A 12,566-nucleotide genomic window follows, 5' to 3' on the forward strand; every position below is an offset into this window, starting at 1 on the left:
TAAATAATAATACTAAAAATGACACATTAAAAACTATTTTTAGCTGGAAAAAATTGATGTCTTTTGTCATTGTATTAAGTTTTGACACACATATATGTAGGCAATACGAAGTTCCCCGCGTCCGCGTCTAGTATCTTTATTAAACAGCTGTAAAAAATTACGGATTACCAGAAGATAATTCAAACTAAACAATAATTTTAAAAGGTAAATATTCATTTACGTAATACCAACTACCAACTTAGATTGCATTTACACCTTTCGCATAATGCAAATAAAGCTAACAAAATTCATTTCATTACATTCACGATGATTAAAAAATTATATATGAAAAAATTGCATTAAACGAAATCCAATCAACATTATCGAGAAATCGTAAACGTGTACAATTAGTGATGGTAATGCGTCGAAATATAATTATATGTTAATTTATTAAAATATTTAACTTATAACGCATACTGCGTTCTGCTTCATTAAGAAAATTAAAGTTATGTACTGTAGTTAAGTAAAATATGTTGGAAGTATACTATTTTAAATATAAACTATTATTGATTTTATGTTTTTATTGTCAAATTAGTCATACGCTTATAGAAGAAATTAATATTACGTTCATCATACATTCGTTCATAAAAAGTTAACGATTCCTCAATGATTAAAATAACTTCACCATAGATAAAAAGAAAAAACCATGGCGGCAACCTTTTTTCACCATAAAGTATAGTTCTCGGTTTGTCCATGTTATCGATAAAACTATGTAGCGCATTAGTACTAACCTATTTCACACATAAATTGCCCACTTTTCTCGGTTCTTCAAACAAAATTATTTTTATCGTTATCTACTTTCAATTATGCATTTTTCTATATAAATTAATGGCTGTTGCATAAGGTTTCCATAAATATATCTACGACTATTACAGGAAATTATTAAAACAGTGAAGAAACCTTTTTTTAATCCCATAAATAGGTGATTAGTATAAAACAATTGTTTTGCCGATATTGAACGTAGAACTCACTCTAGTTAAGTGACTAAGCCGCAAACGCAATGAAGAAAAGATAATAAAACTTAATATTGAACAAATACCTACTCCAAACTGATTCTGAAACAATATTGGTGAAAGGGAATAAAATATTTGGCATTTTCGCGATGGAATTCTTATTCGAGCAATGTTCAAGGGTTGTATGACTTATATTAAATTTTTATACAAAATTTAATTAAAACTTACAATAAACTTGTCTTTAATCATTATTCTTATGTACACATATTTTAGGACTATGATAGGTAAATCTTATAATAGCTGGTACCAGCAAAAATAAAAGTTTATGATGCTTACTAACGTCGCAATGGCTTAGTGCTTAAAGCACATTTTCATAACACTCCTGGATTCGTGAATCTACTTTTTGAATTCATGGATTAAAAGGCTGGTATATATGGTATATCGTTGGTGGACTCAGTTTCCGCGCTTAGACCCTCATTAGGTCCGTTGTACGTAAAATGCTGGCTAACGAAGCCAACCTAGCTCCATTCAGAAGCACGTGGACACTTCACAGGCTTCTAGGAGCGACCTCACTGCTCCGAGGATTACAGAACGTTGGGAAACCTCAGCCACGCATTCCAGGACTACGTAGGTGACTGATTCCTCTGCGCTGAAACTGCCTCTGCACATGGGACTGTCGCGCCTAGGACAAAAAGATGTTTACTAAGGAGACAGTGGCCCGTAATTGTCCCTTCACCGTGCCCGTAATCACTGCATATGTTCCGTTGCTTAGAAGTCGCTTTGTCACTAGCGGGTTAACTGCTGTTAGAGCCATTTTGGACTGTCGGCAGTATGCGTTTCGCGACCATCGGTGATGTTGGAGTTCTGTGGATTTTTGGCTAATCCAGTTTGTTCGCACTTGCGAGAAGGGCAAGGGAAGGAGCGGATATGGGCCAGCAGGCATCATTCCGGAGCCTCTCCTCGCATGCTTGTCGGCAGCATCATTGCCGACAGATCCACTGTGTTCGTTTATCCACAGTAGGGTAACCCTATTTGTCAGGGTTATTGGCTGCAGTGCATTGTCACACTTCAGTAACAGTTTGTTGTTTGTATTTTTATTTTGTAGCGCCATCAGCATAGACGTATAGTCGGATACGAATTTAATACAGAAGTTATTAATTTCTAACCGCTGCACGGCTCTGGCTGCTTTGGTTAGAGCGACACATTCACATTGAAAAATCGAGATGTGTAACTTGCCTAAGGATAAGTGTATGTTGATGTTGAGAGATCATAGATCGAGAGAAAATATGCCAGCGCAGGAGCCACAATCTGTTTTTGAGCCAAAGGGGCTAATAGCGTACCTCCTTTAAAAAATATCAATTAAGACGACGTAAAAATGTGTCTTTAAATAAATTATTTGCTAAAAAAAATTATATCATAATCTACTTCCGAACAGCCATTGAAACATAAACAAAAACCTCGCGACAAATACAATTGAACTTTTAGTTTAATAATATTTGCACTAAAACTATATCTGGAGAAATATTTTATAACCTATAAAGTGACTTTAAGAATAGTGACAGCTTAGCAGAAGCCGATAATATATAGTGAGCTATAGATTCAGCTCAAACCAGCTTATGCGAAAGCTGTAGAGAAAATTCTTCAACCGTATTTATGTCCGTCTTTATTAAGAATTGAGCTGACTCCTTTCCACAGCCAGTCTAGACTAGGCCTTGAATATATTAAGCCTTTTACGATGAATATTATATGGCCTATAACTACTTTATAGTCTCTTGATAAAACCTAACTCAGACTTATAAGGCTAGTAATTCGATATTTTTAAAAGAACAGGGTGCAATCGAACAGGATTCTCACCCGATTTTGAATGATACCGCCGTCCATAGACACTCTCAATGCCAGAAGGGTCGCGAGTGCGTTGCCGGCCGATTGAGAACTGGTAGGCTCTTTTTTTGAATAGATACATTACATATAATAAGGTTTCTATGGAGGCTGTATTTAATTGTACTGTGAATGCGTTCACAATAGTTCCCAGTTTTGTTATTATTTACAGAATGTAGGTAGATATATTTTTTTAATTTAAAGTTGTCCAAGTGTAGGTACTATGTAATTCTATAACATTCGTCACAATTCTAAAAATAATTGTGTAGAAATCATAAATAAATAATCTTAAAATTATTTTAATCCTGTGATAAGAGACAGGTCAGTACTTAATATAGCGCACTCCGGATTGTGTTTTTATTTTTTTATGGGACAGGGAAACAAGCAGGCACTTAAAGTTATAACTAGAAGTGTACTGTCGCCATTGCACACATGCAACAGGAGGAGGTTTTCAAGAGCGTTGCTGACCTTTAAGATGGAACGAAGAATGGTACTCTCTTTCTTGAGGGCCTCTAAATCGTATCAGTTCGGTAAAACCTGGAATAGCAGCTGGTTTTTTTTATAGAACAAGGGACAAATGGGCAGGAGGCTCACCCGATGCTAAGTGATACGTGTGTAAGTGCCCACAGATACTGACATTTCCAAAAGGTTCGCAAGTGTTTGCCTTTCCATAAAGTGGAGGTGCGCGGCAAGAAGTGTTTGCGCTTAGCATAAAGAAACGTTGTCTGAACTATCCTTGGGCATTTTAAAATAACAATGTATGATGTTTAGTATTAAATACATACTTAAAGCTTCCATTTAAAATGCTTGGCCAGCGGAATCAAGCCTACATATTCAGTCGACCTAGAAAAGTATAATTCTATTCTCAAAGCGTTTGTTCTATAAATCTTCAGCATAAAATAATGCCATGCATCGTGAGTAATGTGATTTCACAATGAGACTGCAAGCTCGCAAATGAATACGAAGAAAAGCTTGGGTTTAATAGAATTCCATTGTTGATACCCGTTGGAGAACAAACGTGCTTTCAAAACTGTACATATTAGATTTTATACAAAATAATAAAGTTGAGTCGCCTGTATGATTCGTAATAAGTAATAAAAACGTAAAATAAACCCTGATTCGTTCGTACGAAGTCGTTATTTTGAAGTAATAACTGAAATAATAAATTTATTACAATAATTGATTGCAAGTTTCTAAATATAAATTACTTATCTCACTTAGTCGTAGACAAGTCACCATCTCAGTATTTCTTTCTTTCCATTTTTCGTTATCGTTTCTTGAAGTAGGGCGAATGGAAAAAATATATGGTGGAGTTGAGTGGTTTACGTATCCATTTTGAAAGATCGAGACACGATTTAAATAATTTCCCTTGATAGAAAAATATCCAAACATAGCCAATTTTTAACACTTTGAATTCATTTTATGACGAAAATGTATACAGAACATGATTTTGAAATTTACACGATACATTTTATAGCAAGACAAGTAATCCATTTCAGAAAAGAAATAGATAAAAATACATTAATTTAATGTTTTACATAACTAATTGTTATTACGGGCCGGCGCGGCTCAGTGCTCCAGCTCTCCACTGCGCCCCACAGTCCACCCCGAGACACTGACACAGCAATTTGTGCTGGAATGGGGCCTTAAGTATTCATATAAGAGTCATCCAACTAAAAATTCGATAAAATATAATATGTGATTTCCTTTTGGGGAAGCAAGATACAGTTAGAATAGTCTATTAAATGGCTTCGGATATATCCTGGAAAGTCAATTTGTAGCACGGTGACTAAAAGTAATTGTTTGTGTTATATACAGGATAGTTCAGGATAGTTTCACCAAGTATATATAAGTCAACACGATAAGTTTTATCAGTTACAGCTCTAACACATATTTTTCATGCAAATTGTATAGAATTTCATTTGAACATCATTCTGAGGACAAGTTCTGTTTCCTTCAAAGAAAAAGGTTGCATTACTATTTTATTACGTTAAAGTTTAACGTATTGTACATGCTATGGTTATGTGAAAGTCTTTGTTGTCACAAAATCGAAACAAAAGCACCGGTGCTATATATTTAAAAACCCGTCTTTAGGTTTTTGTATCTGTTTCATGATCATTGGTTTTTTGTAGTAGACACATGCCGTTCACTTTTTGAGTCTAAAATGCCGATATCCTGACGATGTTTTTCTACGACGTAAGCGAGTGTTAAATCTGCGTATAAAAAGTTCAAAAGTTCAATAGTTCATTGGACCATAGGTTTGAAGCTCAAGAATGAGAATCGCAAGCTCAAGCCACTAGGCTTACACTGTTCTAGACAAATGGGGGTAGTAGTGTACAAATCGAAATTCAATTAAAATACATGTAGATGCTACAGTCGCTTTAAATAGATTTTTTTAGAACTTGGTATATTCAATAATGGGCTGATCAATTTTAATGTTGTTTCACCTATCAGGTACTTAATCCGCATTAGGCGAATACACTTTACATTACTAAGAAAACTATTTTCGAAGATATGATTTTTTTTGGAAAATTTATGTTTAAACTGATTTTCATGTAGGGTATATATAAAAGAAATCAAAGTTACAAATTAAAAAAAATGTATAAGATTTCCATTTCCGACCTTAATAGGAAACATAATGTTATTAGACATTCCATTAAACACTTGCCAGCAGAGTAGGGAAGTGTTTAATATTTTATGTGACAAAAACACTTCAAATTTATGTATAGCTGATATTGAGTAAAACCACCCACTTTTCCGTTATCTTAATGACGTCACAGACTTTTATTTGTAAGACAAACAAGCCCAACATTGGGAGGACCTAATAAATCTGTTTTCATTGTGTTTAGTTATCCGAGATCCATTGTGCGGGTTTCGTGACTAATATGATTACAGAGTTTGTGACGCCGTATCTTCGGTATTTTTGGGGAAGGTTAGGTAAGTCTACGACACGTAAAATTAAAAAAAGCTGATGCTTATTTGTTTTCGTAATATATGCTTTGTAATAACAGACTTTACCTAAGGTTTGCATGAAGAAACAAAATACTATGAAAATTGGGTTATTTCACAAATTATAACGTGACCCAGTCAATGTTCCCTAACGTCCTTGGCCGCTAGTCATTGGTCACTTTCACTTCCCAGGTCCCAACAATGTGATAATGGATTCATCTTCCTTAATATGTTTTAATTAGATAAATGGGATTGTATTTTGTGTCTCGAGGGACCAAGAGTAAGAACAACACTTAATAAGAATAACAAAAATTGCAATAATACGTGTGGAAATAAAAAGACGGTTTGCTACAGAATGAATGTAGGTTTGCTAAGCGACTACATACATTGTCAAATTTTATGTTCACGTGAAAAACACAACATAAATTTCAACACAAACATTTTATATAGCAACACTAGTATATTCAAAATAATAACCAAATATTTTAAATCTGTTGATTTAAACTTAAACCTAAATATTACACTAATTTGCATATTTGAATGAAGTGTTCCAAATTCAAATTATAAAATTCATTGCATATTTACTCTCTGGTTTATCACCGGCTGAAAAGAAATTATGAACGCGTCAATTGTCAGTTAAAAATAGTAAATAATTGCGCGGGAAATGTGCGAAAGATTTACATTTATTTTTTTTTGTTGGATATTTATAATGATCGATATAATATCAGTAATGACTTATGATAATATGTATTAAATGAATCAATACTAGGCACAGATTTTACTTAAAACTAGCACTTCGTCGTAAAGTATAAGTCACATGATAAATAAATGAATAGATATAATTAATTAAGGTGAGAAATTAAAATAATATTTAAAACTCATTCCATTAGTTTAGTCTTATTTTTTTTGTTTTAAGGCTCAGATTTAATAATAAATACTACATAATCTGTGTTTTTAAAGGTATTAAAATTGCGTCGTGATTTCACACTGCTGACCGACACTAGTAGTACGTAGTACGGAGTCGATTTATATTTGTTTTGTAAAAAAACTACATGGCAAATCGATAACCTCCTTCGGGTTTTTGTTAAAGTTGGTTAGTTATTTATTTTATTCCGGTTGTTAGGTTAATCTGTAAATATTGACTCTGTGGGAAAGTTCCCAAAACGTCAACTGTCATTTTGATTGTTACGATTGTGAAACCAGGAACAAATTGTCTTTCGGACGTTGTTTTGAAGTTATTCTACCATTGTATATGACACATCATTTAGAGACGATTATTAAAGTTGAATCAAAATGACAGTTCTGAGTTCATACAAATTTTCATACAAATTTAGTATTCTACTTTCTATATACACTACTGTTAAGGCATCTTGACTAAGCCCCCTGTATTTAAGACCAATTTCAAATTGAAAAATGTTTGACGGCCACCGAATCTATGAGATACAAACGTTTTTCTTAAAATTGTTGATATTAAAATGTATTTTTAACATTTTGAGAATATTTCATTACTTTCTAGAATAACGCCTGAACATATGAGAGGTTAAGTAACTATTTACTATAAGTTTAGTGCACATTTGGGTGAACCGTACTTTTTTATAATATTAATAAAAATGCTTGCACATATCTTTTATAACTATGAACATTTGTGACTCGCTGAACTAAGAAATCATTTATACTGAGATGTAATGATTGTACTGTTTTACGTTTAAGTTTTCCAAAGAAACACATTAAAACGTTGTTACTTATCGTCCGCGTTTCGCGTTACGTACCTACCTACTATTGTAAAGTTCAGTTAAATAATACTACGGCATTCACTCAGGTTAACAATAAATATCCAATTCGGCCGTATTATCAAAACTATTTTAAGTATTAATAAATAAAACTTTTTTATTACCTAGTTTGATATTCAGTCAAACAGAAAGGTTCATATTTATGACTATTTTATAGTTCCCATATAAAATTCACGTTGACATTTCGTAGCCTTTAATATTCTCATCTAATAAAGCTATTTGAGATGTAAATTTCAACTGACCCTTTCGACTAAACATGACCCAGTTTTCTTGGAATAAGCGATATAGTTTCACTTGAGGGAAAAATCATATATCGCTATGTAAATAATCGTTTATCCTCATATAATAGATATCCGTATTACTTCCTCAAAATATTTCTTGTCCATTATTTCTTATCAATGACATACAGGAAGAAGCTTCATTCGTCTTCGGGTGAGATTCGGAAAGGACTTTGCGCTTAGTCTAACTTCCATACGTCAAAAAATTATTGATATTGGACTGACGGGGGTCATAGTTCGTACTACGTCTCGTTACTGAATCTTATCTTTAGCTCAAACTTCAGGTGGTTTATAAAAAAAACGACGGGTTGCACTCTGGGAGTGCCGGTAGAAGTAAAAACTTGAATATTAACGTTGTGCATTTTTGATATTTTGGAATGGTTAGGGAAAATGTTTGCACGAATTGCTTTAATTATCAGTATAAAAGAACTATCATTTATGTGGTAGATAGAATACAATATTTATTTATTGCGCTATCGTACACAAACATGACAATTTATATTACATTAAATACGCCGCGCCAGCTGTCTACTCTCCATCCGTCTTACGAATTTTCGATCAGGTCACGTGTTCTGACGCGAGCTTAACATTTTTTACCCATTCCAAAAAAAGTGTACAACGCCGCTAAAGAAGTTTTCACTTCAAAAATATATGTATCTAAAAAAATTGCTAAACATTGATTAACGACCTTTTTAGTAGATAAATAATGGGTCATGACTCTCTTTTATATAATTACAATGATTCTACTAAGAAAGTTCAAAATTGTTTATAAACTCTTCGAATTCTTTATTGCAGTTTAATACTAATATATGTATGTATGTCTTAATTAGAACAAAAACACATTTCAACACAAAATTTACAATAATATTATTTATTATATTTGTTTGCAGTTCGTTCGAACGCGTTGTAGCTCCCGATTCTAATAACACAATTCAAATATTGTCCATATCTATACTAATGTTATACAAATGGTTTTGCAGGTCTGTCGGCTGGTGGGGTTGACAGCACAGACCCTGACAGCATTTTCGCAGTGAGTAACGGCACTGCGGAGACGGAGCCCGCCGTACAGCCACACTTTGACAATGCTACAAAAAGAGAAAACACGGCCGCGGTGGGGCAACCAGCTTACCTTCACTGTAGGGTGAAAAATCTCGGAGATAGATCTGTAAGTGTTTTGAACTCTATTATATATACAAATAATTTGTCCATTCAAAAATTTTGTTGCATGTTATATCATGTAAAGTTGTGTTAAAATGTAATAATCACTTATTTGCTAAGACAATGATGTAAAGAAATACCCTTTGACATTGGTGACTACGTGTCACACATTATCATTTCTTGCAGTCTTTAAGTTCAAATAAATCGATTTTTAATTTATAATACTAACGGTTGCCACAGCGCGGTTTCACACGAATATTTATGAATTGGCTAAAACATATATATTATTATCAATAGAAAGATAACTAGTTCTTGAAATTCTTGAGTTTCAGAAAGTTCTTGATATTTGCTCTGCCATACAAATAAAAACTTCGTAGCTTTATAATATGAGCTATATTTAAACTTGTCAACATGTCAACACATGGTTTGCAAAACACACTAGATGTAGCATTTGTGGCTGATAAAATTAATTGCAAATTAGAATTTCTCGAATAATTACTTACATAAGTAATAAGACTTAAAATCCATTACCTAAAAGCCCTACAGAAATAAAGCCAAGTTGGCCAGTGGGTTTTAATAATCTTGTTTGATATTAAAAAATCCGCATTGTCTTCAACTCTAAATCTTAGCGTTGCTTTCACGATAACAAGTAGAAGGCTTGGAAGAGCCAGTTTGCCCGAAGGCTTCGCTCCCGGTTTCTTTGTAAGTTACGAGTACCACAAATTTATGTTAGGCCTAGTTAACGGTTTAATCTTGTATAAGGTTTTGTTTTTGTTTGATTATTGGTATATTGAGCTTTTAATCATTTAATGTTATTTCAAATATATATAATTGTTCATTTATATGTTAATAAGGCGTTGTTCAGTTGTTTAATAAAAAACAAACTTGCGTTTAATTAACCTAAGAAATTTGTTTTTATAAAGGCGTAGAAATTTTTCACATCCTTAATAAAAAGTATATAATACTAGCTTACCCGGCAAACGTTGTTTTGACATGTATATTATTTCTCGGAAACATTTTTTTAGAGTTCAATAAAAATAACTATCTACTATAAAATAAAAAATAGGGGGGATCGTAGAGGGGTGAAAATTAAGGGTTGTATGTATTTTTGTATAGTAAAAACAAAAAATGTTGTCTAACATTTTGGGGGATGAAAAATAGATGTAGTCCGATTCGCAGACCTATCCGATATGCACACAAAATTTCACGAAAATTGGTCGAGCCATTTCGGAGGAGTTTAATTACAAACACCGTGACGCGAGAATTTTATATATTTTGTATATTAGAATTCATATTGAATTTGTCATATTTTTACAGTAGGTACGCCTCCTGTTAATTGACAAAATCTATGTTACTTCAGAATATTTTCTCTCTCGTGAACGTTCGTACTTGTTTTGGCAATTAAATAAACCTATATTGGCATTGGATATTCCTCGATTTTTCATTAAACATTGTTGCATTTGATGGCAAACAATCCTATTAAACGACAAATCTAAAGCTGCCTGACGATTTTTGTCGAAATCCGCTCAATGAAAATTTCTCTAACGCAAAAGCGTTGCCATTTTAATTATTGATAAATGCCTACTGGAAACAATAGTAGCCGAATTTCAGTGGAAATGAAACGAATTCGATACATGTGCCATAAAAGATCCTCTACACACCACATAGAATTTGTGTAATTGTCTAAAAGTTCACACCCCGTATTTTGTGAATGAAATACTTTTATTGCGTATAATTTGTTAAAGGCTCTTTGAATTTGTGGAGTGGTTTTGAAAAAGGCAATTTTATGCTGGTTTCGCTGAATTACGTTTTACTTTATCTATATTAACTCGTTGACCTGATAATATGCAAATAAAAACAATCTTTTTCGGAATAAAGTACTTGAAATATTAAATTTTCGTATTAATAACACATCTTTTTTATTTCAATTTTAAGCAGATTTTATGTCAGAATATGGTATGATTCTGCGTCTATTTTATAGTTTGGTTTAAAGCCAAGGGTTCTCTTTTCTTTAATTCTTCTTGGCCTAACTGAAAAATTATTATTGCAAGCAATATTCACAAATTATTATTTAAATTTTTATTCGGAAATTTGTTTTTATAAAGGCGTAGCAATTTTTCACATCCTTAATAAAAAGTATATAATACTAGCTGACCCGGCAAACGTTGTTTTGGCATAATGTATATTATTTCTAGGAAACATTTTTTTATTAAATAGTAGATAGTTCAATAAAAATAACTATCTACTAGGTGAAAATTAAGGGTTGTACGTATTTTTGTATGCTATATCATAAAAAAATTAAAACTTAAAATGTTGTCTTTTGAAATAAAAAATAAATTTACGGGTGGACCCATCCTTAACATTTTGGGGGATGAAAAATATATTTAGTCCGATTCGCAGACCTATCCGATATGCACACAAAATTTCACGAAAATTGGTCGAGTTATTTCGGAGGAGTTTAATTACAAACGGGTGACACGAGAATTTTATATATTAGGTACATATATTTCGTATAGAATTTGTCATATTTTTACAATTCCTCCTGTTATTTGGCAAAATCTGTTATTTCAGATAATTTTCTCGCTTGTGAACGTTCGTACTCCTTTTGGCAATTTAATATACCTATATTTGCATTGGATATTCCTAGATTTTTTATTAAACATTGTTGCATTTGATGCCAAACAATCCTATTAAACGACAAATCTAAAGCTGCCTGACGATTTTTGTCGAAATCCGCTCAATGAAAAATTCTCTAACGCAAAAGCGCTGCCATTTTAATTATTGATAAATGCCTACTGGAAACAATAGTAGCCGAATTCCAGTGGAAATGTAACGAATTCGATACATGTGCCATAAAAGATCCTCTACACACCACATAGAATTTGTGTAATTGTCTAAAAGTTCACACCCCGTATTTTGTGAATGAAATACTTTTATTGCGTATAATTTGTTAAAGGCTCTTTGAATTTGTGGAGTGGTTTTGAAAAAGGCAATTTTATGCTGGTTTCGCTGAATTACGTTTTACTTTATCTATATTAACTCGTTGACCTGATAATATGCAAATAAAAACAATCTTGTTCGGAATAAAGTACCTACTTAAAATATTAAATTTTCGTATTAATAACACATCTTTTTTATTTCAATTTTAAGCAGATTTCATGTCGGAATGGGGCTTGATTCTGCGTCTATTTTATAGGTTGGTTTAAAGCCAAAGGTCTTCTTGTCCTAACTGAAAAAAAAATTGGAATCAATGGTGTTTGCAATAATGATTCAAATTTCTTGGCCTAACTGAAAAAAAATTTGAATCATTATTGCAAGCAATATTCACAAACTACCATATTAAAACTTCTAGACAAATGAATATGCATTTCAATTTAAACATAGTTGTTTGTGAACGTGTAATTATAACCCTACGTGCCCTAAAGCCTCAAATTGTGTACCTTTTTGTGTTGTGTCGCGGTTGAGTTTCAAGTGTTTTGCTCATTTTCGCCCAACACTTGATCTTTTTCGGTTAATTTTTG

At 32.7% G+C, this 12,566-nt stretch overlaps 1 protein-coding gene across 3 annotated transcripts in view; it reads left to right on the forward strand.

Annotated features, from left to right (window-relative positions):
- The window catches only part of LOC125050548 (limbic system-associated membrane protein-like), a 62,910-nt gene that overhangs the window by 33,122 nt on the left and 17,222 nt on the right, over positions 1 to 12,566 (forward strand). For all 3 annotated transcript variants that reach the window (XM_047650471.1, XM_047650470.1, XM_047650472.1), the window contains exon 3: positions 8,868 to 9,052. In XM_047650471.1, coding sequence (XP_047506427.1) covers positions 8,868 to 9,052 — 185 coding nt within the window. The remainder of the gene's footprint in view (positions 1 to 8,867; positions 9,053 to 12,566) is intronic.

This window comes from Pieris napi, chromosome 6 (genome assembly GCF_905475465.1).
Source record: "Pieris napi chromosome 6, ilPieNapi1.2, whole genome shotgun sequence".
Taxonomy (NCBI): Eukaryota; Metazoa; Arthropoda; class Insecta; order Lepidoptera; family Pieridae; genus Pieris; species Pieris napi.